General features: G+C 38.2%; 1 protein-coding gene across 2 annotated transcripts; it reads left to right on the top strand.

The window, feature by feature from the left end:
- The first annotated feature begins 2,017 nt into the window (after positions 1-2,017).
- actr3b (actin related protein 3B) lies at positions 2,018-13,891 on the top strand. 2 transcript variants are annotated; one of them, XM_042399501.1, is made up of 13 exons: positions 2,018-2,286; positions 4,383-4,552; positions 7,479-7,534; positions 7,734-7,858; positions 7,968-8,078; positions 9,175-9,270; positions 9,351-9,458; positions 9,554-9,697; positions 9,862-10,035; positions 10,328-10,420; positions 11,281-11,406; positions 11,501-11,584; positions 11,882-13,891. In XM_042399501.1, the coding sequence occupies exons 1-13, from the start codon at positions 2,080-2,082 to the stop codon at positions 11,975-11,977; spliced, it is 1,590 nt and encodes a 529-aa protein (XP_042255435.1). In that variant the 5' UTR covers positions 2,018-2,079; the 3' UTR covers positions 11,978-13,891. The 2 variants fall into 2 exon arrangements, with proteins under 2 accessions (XP_042255435.1, XP_042255436.1); XM_042399502.1 differs by lacking the exon at positions 4,383-4,552 and having other exon boundaries at positions 2,152-2,286.
- The last annotated feature ends 111 nt before the right edge of the window (positions 13,892-14,002 follow it).

The raw sequence follows: 14,002 nt of genomic DNA, 5'->3' as shown, positions 1-14,002 counted from the left end.
TGTTATTATTAGTAGTACTAGTACTTGTAGAAGTATTAGTAATATTATTAGTAGTACTTTTAGTGTAAGTATTATTAATACTAGTAGTGCTGTTTGCAGAGTATTTTTTATAATTAGTAGTAGTATTAGCAGTAGTACTTTGAATAGAAGTAGTATTTGTAGTAGTAGTAGCAGTATGTTTAGTAGTGTTGTTGTTAGTATTGTTTTTATTAGCAGTAGTACTTTCAGTATAAGTATTATTAATAGTAGTGGTGATTCTAGTTTAGTAAATTGGTAGTAGTAGTCACAGTAGTATTTTAGTGATGTTAGTAGTATTTAAAGTAACAGTACCTGAAACATAAGTACTGTTATAATGAGTAGTAGTAACAGCTGTAGTAGTAGTACTATTAGTAGAAGAAGAATTGTTATTATTTTCATTCCTATTACTTTTAGTAGTAGTAGTAATATGGGGAGGTTAGTACTACAGTACAGCAGCAGTATTCATAGTAATTATCATCCGTCTGTCAGGGTAAATATCATCACCTAGTATTTCTATTTTATTTATTTGTATGTATTTTTAAAGATGATTTCTACATTTTTAAATATAAGCTGGTTTATTAATCACTTCAATAGACACTGTTTTAAAAAATAAAATAAAATAATTATTGTTCTATCTTTGCTTGTTTATTTACTGATCGTCTATTTGAGTTTTTATTGATAAGAATTAAATGTTCCTCCTCAAGAGTTTGTATGTAACAGACTGTATGTTAAATAAAGTTTCTTTGAAAAGAAAAAAAAGCAGTTGGTCTGTGTTGTTATGTGTTGCTGCCCCCTGCTGGATATATGATATATGATATGTCTATTAAACTGTACATACACTCCAAAAATAAACTTATTATTCATACAATATTTATTCCACATCTGTACAAATATATAAAATAACTTTACATGATCAAATAAAAAACATTAAGTCCAAACAATAGATAGATAGATAGATAGATAGATAGATTGATCGATTGATAGATAGATAGATCTATAGATAGATAGATAGATAGATAGATAGATAGATAGATAGATAGATGATAGATATCTATCTAGATATCTATCGATCGATAGATAGATTGATTGATCGATTGATAGATAGATAGATCTATAGATAGATAGATAGATAGATTGATTGATTGATTGATCTATAGATCTATAGATCTATAGATAGATAGATAGATAGATGGATTGACTGACTCTTTCTCTAACTGGGAATGTTGGTATCAGCAGTGGTAGAAGAGGTATTCAAAACTGTTTTCTTAAGTACAAACTATAAATACTGCACATTAAAAATACTGTAAAAGTCCTGCATTCAAATATTTTACTTAAAGTGAAGAGTGACAGAAAGGTTTTATCAGCACAATGTGCTTCAATTTACTGAATGTCTGTTCAAGGTGGAGTTTTTAATTCTTATATAACACCTGATAGTTTAATGAATTTTAATGCATCATATTTTAATTGTTATATATTGTGAGTAAAATCTGAATCTGCAACATAATCAGTAACATTTATCTGTTAAATATAGTTTACAGTGTTTTCCTCTGAAGTAGAAGTACACAGGGCCTTTTGTCAGTTATTTCAGTGTACAATTAATAAGAATATTAACATAATTCAATATGTTTCATATTTAAACATCTTAATAAATCTACAGCTGTTTGGGGCCTTAGACTGTTAGTAAAGTACAAAAAACAATGAGGTGGCTACAAGAAACAAATAAAATTAAAGGCCAAATTATAAACAGTAACTAAATCAACTAACTTTTATATAAATAAATAAATAAACATAATAATGCTGTTGTCTGTGCCTGAAAAAGTAAGCTGAGATCATCTCGGTTAAAAACATTATTATTATTATTATTATTATTATTATTATTATTATTATTATTATTATTATTATTATTATTATCACATGTAGCACCACTGGGGGCGGAGTTGAGCTGGGTTTTTTTTTCACTGGTTGAAGTATTTACGGTGCAGCTGAAATCACGTGAACGCAGCACACACACACACACACGCACACACGCACACACTCCTCCGGTTACCGGGTCCGTGTCAGATGTGTTTCTATTTTTTCCCTCCGACCCGGAACTGCTCTGAGCGCGAGAGGACGGTCTCTCTCCGCATCTCACGCACCAAACTCCGCCTCGCGCCCTCCGGTCTGGACCGATCCGGTCACAACAACCGACCACCGACCGCTGTGCGGGCCGGACCGCAACAACATGTCCCTGCAGCTCCCTCCGTGCGTGATAGACTGCGGGACCGGGTGAGCGCGCACACACACACGCACACACACACACACACACACACACACACACACACACACACACACACACACACACACACACACACGCATGCATGCACAGATGGATGCACACACTGTAAAGAGTGTGACGTCATGTGTAATAAACAACGCGCGCGCGCGCGTGTGTGTGTGTGTGTGTGTGAGTGTGTGTGTGTGAACATCATGTATGTCGCGTGCAGGCCTGCGTGTTTTGGTTGCTATTAAAGGAACAGTTCACCCAAAATAAATATGCAGGTCGAGCAGAGACGATTAATCGATTGACAGACAATTAATCAGAATCTGTTCTGATTAATCAGAATCTGTTCTGATTAATTAATGACTGAATGACTGAAACGATGAATTAATCGATTCATCGTTTCAGTCATTTTTTAATCAATAACAGTTTCTTCAAAGTCTTTTCGGCCTCTTGTTTTATATCGTAAATTGAATATTTTTCGGGTTTTGATCTGAAGACGTCACCTTGAGGCCACTGTGATGCACATTTTACTATTTAATAACATTTTATTGATCAAAGATGAATCAATTAACTGAAAAAAAGAACAATCAGTAGATGAATTGATGATGAAATAAATCAGCCCACATGGACTTTAAGATGAGATGATATAAACATTTATTGATCTCCGGAGAGAAATCCAGGTGTCACAGCAGCGAAAGGTTCAGGTAGGAACCAAACATAAAAATAAAATAAAACACTTGAGCTGCTGAATATCTGCACTGCTTCCCTGAATGAGTGGATGAGTGAACATATGTGCAGTCTATCAATAAATAGTCTATCAATAGATATACGAATATGAATGAATATATGAGTCCATGTGCACACTAAACTAGGACACTCACATACTGTTGCAGCAGTGAAACGTTTGTCAGACAAGAACAACATTAAATTAAAGAACTTCATCTGATGTTCCAAACTCTACGAATAAAATCTGTTTTTATAATCATCTCAGCAGTGTTTACTAAACAATAATCATTACTGACAAAAATCGTTCAGATTTTCAGACTTCAGCTGTTTTCTGTTGGTAGGTAACTTCACTGCAGCTGATTTAAATCTCAAGATAATTACTACTTCATGTTAATTATTATTATTATTATATCTGTAGTACATTTATGAAAGTCTCCCTTTAAAGTGAGACGTCTGTCTCAACAGGACAAACCTGATTAAATAAAAAGGTTTTATATGTAATAGCATCGGTGGAAAGTAACTGGGCGCAGGGGGGTGTCATTATCAGGCCAGTATGGTAATAACAATGAAAATTAATAGTATATAAATGTGTTGTTCCTCAGTCAGGACACTTTAAACAGTGTGTATATGTGTACATTTTTGTGATTTTTAGACCTTTAGAGTGAGAACATTTCTGTCCGGTCCTTCTGTGTTTACAGTTTAGGTTGAGTTTAGGGTAAAGGTTGGGGGTAAACATTTATTACTAAGTAAACTCAAGTACTTAAGTACAGTTTAGAGGTACTTGTACTTTACTTGAGTATTTCCATGTAATGCTACTTTATATTTCCACTCCACTACATTTCAGAGGGAAATATTGTACTTTCTACTCCACTACATTTATTTGTCAGCTTTAGTTACTTTTCAGATGAAGATTTGACACAATGGATAATATAACAAGCTTTTAAAATACAACACATTGTTAAAGATGAAACCAGTGGTTTCCAACCTATTTGGCTTTTGACGTCTTACAAAAAGCAGTGTGTAGTCGGAGTCACATTTCACATGTCTATGAGTTGTTAACAGCTCCACCAAATAGTGATTTTTCCCTCTAAACTTCTCACATGCTTTCATTTCAATAAATGTTCAAATGATCCAATATTTCAGCAAAAATCAAAGATTAGAGAAAAAGTCCAAAAACTGAAAACAGATTTGTGTACAGCAGTAAAGGATCTGAATACTTCTGTGTAATTCAGGCACAGAAACATGTTCAATATAAAAACTGATTATATTAGAGACACAGACTGCAGCTGCTGCGTTCATATGTTCAGTTGAAGCAGTCGTTTCTGTTCTTGCTAACGGTTGTTTCTCTGTATATGTGAGATCTGGTCGACATCAGAGTTTCCTGTGTTTGATGGACAGTATCAGACAGATGGAGGATGTCAGCAGCAGCAGATCTGTGGTCAGTCTGTGCTCTATTCTGGTCGGAGCGTCTGAATGTGGGACAGCTGGAGGAAGTGGAACAGGAGCTGCACGCTGCGTTGACTGTCAGGCAGGAAAAAACAGACAGTCAGTGACTTTAAATGCTCTCAGTGTGCAGAAGAAAATCACAAAGTTACAATTAACAGTAAAGATTTAGAGGGAGATGGAGGTGAAATGATTTTTAAACATGCAGGTCATGAACAATCACATGCAAATTAAACTGATGATGTGCTCACAGCTGCTGATATGAAAACAATACTTTAAAAGAATACTTTCACTTAGTTATGTTTTTTATTCTTCACTGTGATGAAACAGAGTAATGATAATAATATCAAAATTAAAGCTGCAAGCAGCGTTGGTCGGGACCTCTCACTCTGGCCCGTCAGGATCAGATCATTTTGCTTTTTAAAAATGAGGGATATTTCTTACAAGTGTGGTGTGCTTTTATTTTGAAAGTTTGATTGAAATGTGTACTGTCAGGTGTGTAGAGACAGTAAGTAAATGCAGCTAGACACAGAAAAATACTCATATATTTGAATGGAGAGCGTGAACGAACCCACACCTATTTGAACATTTACTGTTTCCACATAGTTTTAGATACAAACTTCATTTGAACTTTAAATGAATCACGAGACTTTGACCTACAAATCTTGAATTTACATGTGTTTTCTATCTTTTACTGTTTTTGAGATATTAGAGTGTGAGTTTTAAAGTCTTTTTTGCTCCTCCTGTGATTTTATGAGTGTGTATTGCGGAATGTTTCACAGCACTGAGGGAGTGACATCACCAGGAGCAGTTGGAGAGGAGGATTTTAGAGTACGCTTTTTGTGAAATATCTTCATAAATCCCATGACTTTGGCCAAATCTTACATTGAAAATCATATTTTTGTAGGAAATTTTGTTGCGATTCCATTGATACAGGTTTGAAAGTGGTCAGACTTATAGTTTAGATGTCAGAAGCCTCTGTTTGACACAAAGTCCGTGCCCATAGATTGCCTCCCCATTGCTTTACATTGTAAGGGTGATGTGGCACTGCAACTTTCAGGGCTTATAAAATCCAAACCGTTCGAGTTATTACAAAGTTTTCAACGACTTTTTTCAGCATAGTGTCATAAGTCATGTATTAAAGTTTGAAGCTGATACCATTAACGCCCTCGGAGGAGATAGTGTTTGTTCAGAGTCCAAAATTGAGGCAAAGTCTTATTTTGAAAGTGAGATTGCAGACTTCCTGTTGGATTTAGGTCAGGGGTGTCAGTATATGATTTGTAGGTCTTGATGAGACGAATAATTGAGTTTTGATTTGATCTCTCTACGACATTCCTACGGGCTGTGGCGGCCATTTTAGTTACGTAGGTGGCGCTAGTGAGCACATTTAGGCACTTTAGGGGTTGATTTTTACATTTTATCAAATTTTTCACCAGACGTGATGTATGTGCCAAATTTGGTGAGTTTTTGAGCATGTTTAAGGGGTCAAATTTAGGGTTTAAGTGGCATAATAATAAATAAAGACAGAAAGAAATAAACAAACACACGAAAAACAATAGGGTCCTCGCCCTTAGGGCTCGGTGGCTTTTGGGCTTGGTCCCTAATAATAAACTTTATTTATAGAGCACCTCTCTGCAACCAGGGTTTACAAAGTTCTTTACAGAGAATAGAAACACAGTTAAAAATGACAATAAAACAAAAAGTTTAAGAGGACATGAGTCTGTAAAAATGTGCTTTAAGAAGCATTTTAAAAGACAAGACAGACTCAGCCAACCTGATCTCTGCAGAGAGGCTGATCCAAAGTCTAATCTATGATTGTCATCTGTCTCAACATATACTTATATGCACAAACTTATTTGATTGGATGTCTACAAGCCAATCACAGTGTTCCACATCATCTGAAGTGGACCGCAGTAGAGCCACACCCTTTTTCAGCAAGCATGGCCGACTGTGAGGCAACACATTTTATTATTATTAATCTTAAACTGTGTTTAAAGTAAACATGAGATGTTTTATTACTTATACAAGTCAGATTATCATATGAAAGATTTATTGCTTTTACTCAGGATTTTTTTTCTTAAATCCATCCATTAGATCTGAATGTTTGTTAAAATAATACAAAATATATATTTAATGTGTTAAATATATAGATAGATAAAACTCATGTTTCTTGTCTCTTAAGACTATTTATTGTCATTTTTACTATTCAGGTGGTTTCTCGTGTACAGATTCTCCGTTTATTGGAATAGAAAGAAAACTTTTTTTTTTTTTATTGCTAATGACTTATGAGTGAATTTAGAGTATAAATTCACCATTACAATATTATTTTGTGTTAGGAACATAATTGAGTTGTGAACAGAGCAGACTTTGGAGAGACAACACTAGATACAAGGTTAATACACACAGGAAGGAAATAAGGCTTATATGTACATGACTTAGCATCACAGCCATTTAAATATCACATGTGTCAAGACACAAAAACATGTATATAAAAGGTCATATGATAGAAAGTCTTGTGCAAATAACAAAAAACACCTGTTTCATATAAGCAGTAGTAAGAGGGGAGCTGCTATTGGTTAACAGTCATTAAAACATATGTATTATATCCAATATAGAATTCATATAAATGTTAATAGACATTGTTTCATACTTATCATTTCACTTCTAGCTGGAAATGTTGGAAGCTGACATCAGATACCTGAGATTAATAATGTTGTTTCTTTGATTGGGTTGTTTCTCCAGCTTTGTTGTTGTGCGACTGTTTGTGTTTTAACAGCATTTAATGTTTGACGACTTTGGCTTCTTGTGTTCAATAAAAAAAGGGTTTTGGTAGAAAACTCTTATTTTAATTTCACAGTTATTGGAAGAAAGACAGTATAAAGTATTAGAGTAAGCTTTTATCTGTACTGAAATTGAATTGAAAACCCATCTTGAGTCTTCCCTCAGATCCAGTTTGTGGTTCCAGAGACTAAAACATTAACTTCTTCCTCATCATTTCCTGACAGAGTGTTTATCTTTCTGACTGCAGGTACACAAAGATCGGCTATGCTGGAAACACAGAGCCACAGTTCATCATGCCCTCCTGTAAGCATCACACACCTGCACCTCTGGACCACTGTGACCTTTGACCTAACACTCCTGTCCATGCAGACATGAGTAATATCTCAGGATATGAAAATGTGCTGAAAAGAGTGAAAACATCTAGTCATATATATTTATATTAATGTTTTAGAGTTAGTTTAGTTTGTGTGTATGTACCTGTTCTGAATCTGATCCCGACCAGGCATCGCCATCAAGGAGTCGGCCAGCGTGGGAGAACAGGCTCAGAGGAGGCTCGTACGAGGAGTCGACGACCTGGACTTCTACATCGGAGACGAAGCTGTAGACAAACCCAACTATGCAACCAAGGTAGGATGATGAACTATCAGCTTTTAAACTGATTTACAGTTCCTCCAACACAACCTCCTCTCTGTTTCCTTCCTTCCTTCCTCCTGCTGTCTGTGTGTGTGTGTGTTAGTGGCCCATCCGTCATGGGATGGTAGAGGACTGGGATCTGATGGAGAAGTTCATGGAGCAGGTCATCTTCAAATACCTTCGAGCTGAGCCTGAAGACCACAGCTTCCTCATGGTAGGACTCCGTGTTCACTTCTAGATGTGCTTGAACATGTATATAAGTCTATAAGTATGTTAATATTTTCCATGTATGTGGACAAATGTCATCCTACATGTTTTAAAGTGTGTTTGTGGTCAGTTTAAACCAGAGTTAGGTTAGTTTCAGTTCACTGCTAACAGAGCCGGAAGCACTGAACTATGTTTGATGTCAAGACACACCTAATATTTTAGGTTGTAGGAGTACTGGAAGAGGTTCCAGAGATCCTTAATGATGTTCTAAGGGTCCTCGAGGAGAGTGTAGATGTTCATTCACAGGTTGCACCCCTCCTGGATATTGTTGTGGATATTTTGAGCGATGGTCAGCACCTTAGTGGAGAAAAGCACACACGAGCCTTTGATGTCTTAGAGCTGAAAATGTTTATTGAAGCACTTGGTTAAGTGGAGAACCGAAAACAGTAAACACCAGAGTGTTCTGCTCCGATGCTGTCTCTTTCCGTTCTGTCCCCTGAAGGTCTGAGCCCTAATCTTTATCAGCCTACAATATGAAAAATTTGTCTGATTGGTTCACTAGTTTCTAAACAAGGAACTACATTTTACCCGTGACAGTTTAGGTCACGTTGCATGGAGCTTCAGGTCATTGTCAACACATTCTGACTACGCATCCACCCATCTGTGTTGTCTAGGAGCGTCCTCTCTGACCTTGGTAACCATGGCAATGCTGATATACCCTCTATCAGAGAGGCTCCTGCTTTCCCTAAAACATCACAGAGGGTTCTGGAGTCTCAAGGAGAGGAGACAATGTCTCTTTCCTGCACAAGATTTACAGTGTGATCTCATGGCCCAGGCTTGACCCACTGTAACCCAATTTGTAACCCATAAAGATGGAAAATCCCATAACAGACCCCTCCTGGATATGGTTCCTTTAAGAGGTTCCGGATGTTCTTGATGAGAGTGTAGAAGTCCATTCAGAGGTCTCAGTCCCATTTCGGGAGGTTGTAGAGGTTCTTTAGGAATCCCTGAGTGAACTGTTAATATGGTATTTTGATGTTGCTGTCGTCACCTGCTGTTAATGTAAAACCTGCCAGCTGACAGCCGCGTGTGGATGTTTGCAGACGGAGCCTCCTCTCAACACTCCGGAGAACAGAGAGTACCTGGCTGAGATCATGTTTGAGACCTTCAACATACCTGGACTCTACATTGCAGTGCAGGTGAGACGCACAGACAGACTCTTCATATACAGGTGTACTGTGTGGTGTTATGAAGTAAAACGTCTCTCTGTCTCCGTCAGGCGGTGTTGGCGTTGGCGGCGTCCTGGACGTCTCGGCAGGTCGGACAGAGAACTCTGACCGGCATCGTGATCGACAGTGGAGACGGAGTCACACACGCCATCCCTGTGGTGAGACACAGACACACACACATTTCATTTAACATACCTGTCTTTGTTTGGAGACTTGCGGCTCACTGATTGGTCGGTGTGGCTGTCTGTCACAGGCTGAGGGCTACGTGATTGGCAGCTGTATAAAGCACATCCCCATTGCAGGGCGGGACATCACCTTCTTCATCCAGCAGCTGCTCAGAGACCGAGAGGTGGGGATTCCTCCAGAGCAGTCGCTGGAGACTGCCAAGGCTGTCAAGGTACCACCTTCCTCCATCATCTCCTCCTCCCACTCTTCTTCTCTTACTCTTTGTCCTTTGTTCCTACTCATTTTCCCTCCTTCTACTCCTCCTCCTGTACAACTTGACTATTTATTTAATTTTATTTATATTCATATTTGTTGTATTTGTGTGTGTGTGTGTAGGAGCGGTACTGCTACATCTGTCCAGACATCGTGAAGGAGTTCACAAAGTACGACTCTGACCCAGGGAAATGGATCAAACAGTACCGTGGAGTCAACGCCGTCAGTAAGAACGCCTTTCACATCGACGTCGGCTACGAGCGCTTCCTTGGCCCCGAGATCTTCTTCCACCCTGAGGTGAGTCAGCTGTTATGATGCAGCTTCACCTCGTTATAACGCTGAGTATTTAAAAAATAAATGTGAAATTAACTTGATGTTAAAAACAAAGTAATTTAAAGTTTAATTAAAGTCAAATAGCTTCAGTAAAAAATAAAACTCATAAAAGCAAAAAAGAAACTTGTCCTGAAGTTAAAAACTAATTCAAAGGTCAAGATTATTTTGGAGGGAAAGTTTTGGTGGAAGGACATCAGATAAGTGATAAAAGTGGAGGTTAATGTGTGTACATGTTGTATTAATGTGTGTTTTTCAGTTTGCTAACCCAGACTTCATGCAGCCCATCTCTGATGTTGTTGATGAGGTCATCCAGAGCTGTCCAATCGACGTCAGGAGGCCGCTCTACAAGGTAACTCACCCCGATACGACTGTATGATTCACCTTAAGCTCTGCTAGCGACCCCTACAGGCTGCAGAGTTCATTACAGCCACAATGTGAACTAACAACATCCTCTCTGAGTCTCACCAGAGAAAAAATATCCAAAGCTTGTCCTGAAGGTAGCGCTAGAGGCATGGATAGAATACAAGGGCCTGAAATTTCTGGTTCACCTGCTAAATGCCACAAAACAACCACAGAGAGAAGAGAACTACAAAGAGATGGAAAACTAGAGAGATGCAATTTTCTTGGCCAATTACAATTTTCTTTCTTTATAAGAACTGAATAATATTATATTATATTTTATATTTTCTTTCTTTCTCAGAACTATAATTGACAGCATGCACAAACTTTTCTTTAATGGAAACTTGAAATTCAATCATATGTTTATATAAAACATTAACTTTTTAAATAACAAAACAAAAAACAAAATAAAAGGTGCACCAGGTTGAAGGACCCTCTTCAGTCTTCTTCACTCACGTTGAACTTCCACATTGACGACATGTTGTGTATGTGGCTGTATCATGGACGTATGGGCTGTACTGCCACCGTGTGTGCGACGTGAACTATTGTGTGGTACATGTGTGTAAATTTGACTGTCAAATAATCATATATGATACCGGTCAGCCGGTCACTATCCAACTTTGATTGGTAGCCGATTGATTGGTGCGTCTCTACTCAACAACCACAAATATCAGAACAACTACGATCAGAATGTTTCAGGACAAACAGACAGCTTGTTATTGGATGTTTCACTATGAACTAAAGTGTGAGAACTGTATGTTAGATGTTTTTTAAGTGTAAACTGTGTGCATCTTTGTGTGTGTGTGTCAGAACATCGTGCTCTCTGGAGGATCCACTATGTTCAGAGACTTTGGACGGCGGCTGCAGAGAGACCTGAAGAGAGTCGTGGACGCTCGACTGAAACTGAGTGAAGAGCTCAGTGGAGGACGGATAAAGGTCAGACAGACAGACAGACAGGCAGACAGAGAGACAGACAGTCAGACAGACAGACAGACAGTTGATGGATTTCTGTATTTGTATTTTACTGCAGCCAAAGCCGATGGAGGTTCAGGTTGTTACACATCACATGCAGCGATACGCCGTCTGGTTTGGAGGCTCCATGCTGGCGTCCACGGTAACCACACACTTACACACACACACACACACACACACACACACACACAAACACATTTGTACTTCTATACTTGTGAGGACCCTCAGTGATATGCCTTCACCTGATTCTAACCTTGAGCCTAAAATAAAGTCTTAACCCTCAAGCAGCCCTTTGAAGAAGTGACTCTAATCAGTCCCCTCATAGTTAGACTTAAAAGTGCACACGTACACCCCACATACACAAACTATACCATTTGCTTTAATAACATTGTTTGTGTTTGTTTGTTTGTTTGTTGTTGATGTGTGGTTGTGTTTCCAGCCGGAGTTTTTACAGGTGTGTCACTCTAAGAAGGACTACGATGAGATCGGCCCCAGCATCTGTCGACACAACCCCGTGTTTGGCATCATGTCCTGATGGCAGCCGCGACAGGGCTAGCCTGTTAGCCTACTATGTTGTTAGCCCATTAGGTTGTTAGCCTGTTGGCCTTTCAGCCTGCTACCCACTAGATAGCCAGCCAGCCAGCTAGCCTGTTAGCCTGTGGGCTCTGCAGCTCGCTGGCCTGTTTACCTGCTATCTGCTAGCCTCCAGCCACTTTGCCAATAGTTAGTCTCTTGCCCCACTCAGTTTTCAGCCCAATAGACTGTTAGCCAGCTAGCTCAGCGCCATCAAGAACAAGAAGACCCGCAGGAACTGAGGCACAAACACGAGTTAGAAAACGGTGAAAGAAAAGCGTGCTATCATTATATTTTAAACTAATAAATCTACTCAACAGATAACTATTTTTTATCCAAAAATGTCTAAAGGCTCAGAGGATTTCTCTAGCTGACAGTCTGCTAGCTGCTAGCCTGTTAGCATCCCCCTCAATGATGATTGTTTTACTGAGTTACTTTAGAGAAACGTACAGGCCGAGTTTACAAAGTTTTCTTTTGTCATAGTGACCTTTACAGCAAACGAGGAAGAACTGAAACCAGAATTGTTTAATCGGTTTAACAGATTCTGTTCTGAACACAATTACCAAGAGAAACCAAACAAAATTGACACTGTAGGAAGAGGCTGAAAGAACTTTTAACAATTTGGAAAATAATATTTGATGATGGTGGAAATGTTTTTAAAAATTGGTAAAAAGTGTGAATAACTTCACCCGCACACACAAAAATGAGATGAAATACTTTTACTGCAGTTGTTAACACAAAGCCAAGAACAGAAGTCTGTTCACTTTTTCTGTGTTTGAGTTCTGCTGTAAAATATGAGCCGACTGTTTCAGTGATCATCTCTTTCATCACTGCCGTGTTTTTTCTACGTCTTCACCACATCCTCTGCATGTGTCGGAGCGTATTTATAGGACACCTGCTGTCAGTCAACATGTTAGCTTGCTAGCTGTCGTCATGATTGGATGCTTCTCATCTCTTTTCTAAAGACACTCGGCTGCTCAATGTGTCTCCAGGATTTCATAGTGACATATTCAGAAGAATCTAACAGATGAAGATTAACACCACAAACATTGCCTTTTTAAATGACTACTTTTCCTGTGACACTGAACAAGAATAATAACAGAATAATAACAATAATTTAAGTTGAACTGAAATTAAAATGTATTTTTGCTAGGAAATCCCAAAAAAGGAGAATTGCAAGTTTTATTTATTGATCTGCAGTGATAGTGCCCTTCTTCTCCAGCAGGTGTTGAACCAGAACAACAACCAAGTTACATCTAGTGGAAATTAGGGCTAACATTAGCAAGCTAAAATAATTAGCTTCCACTTTCCAGGTAGAACACAAACTTAACAGCACATTGGGTCCTCCCCAGTGTTCAATGTTGTAAAGGAACAGACTATTATTTGAATTAACAGCAGTGATTGAAGTTTCGGTTGGCAGCACTACAAGCTGTAAACTGTTGCCTGTTTCACCGTTGTGTTTGTGTCCAGCTGACAACTTTAAGTCCAATACTCACTCAAGTTTTAGCTGTTTTGAGAAAAATAATCCTCTTTAGTTGCTAAACCAAAACTAAACCTAGCAGCTAATAGAGACTAAAAAGCTCTGCAGAGCTGCAGAGTTTTTACATTACACTACAGTACATTATAAAAAATAAGTCTATCTATTAGAGATATAATAATTTGTTTTTAAAGATGATTAGAGCGGCTTTAGATCAATAATGTTACATAATCAACGTTATGTGGATGTGCTGAAACTGGGAAAAAAGGAAAGTCTTGTATCAGTGTTCATAGGATTTATAGCTATGACGTTACACAGAAGTTGTCAGTGTGTAATGTGTTGAGAATTATCAGTGACGCTGCAGCTCCTCTTCGCTTTATGGAGCTTTATAGTGAGTTTCAGCTCATTGTTAATCTGTCTGGCTGCAACTTTACTGTTCTGGTTCACTCTAAGCGCTCTCATAGCGTCGTTTTCAGGGAAAAAGCTGTAAAAAAAAAAGCCACTGTACAC

The sequence above is a fragment of the Thunnus maccoyii genome, chromosome 21 (assembly GCF_910596095.1).
Source record: "Thunnus maccoyii chromosome 21, fThuMac1.1, whole genome shotgun sequence".
Lineage (NCBI taxonomy): Eukaryota > Metazoa > Chordata > Actinopteri > Scombriformes > Scombridae > Thunnus > Thunnus maccoyii.
The sequence above is the reverse complement of the archived record's forward strand: the minus strand, read 5'-3'. Positions and strand labels throughout refer to the sequence as shown.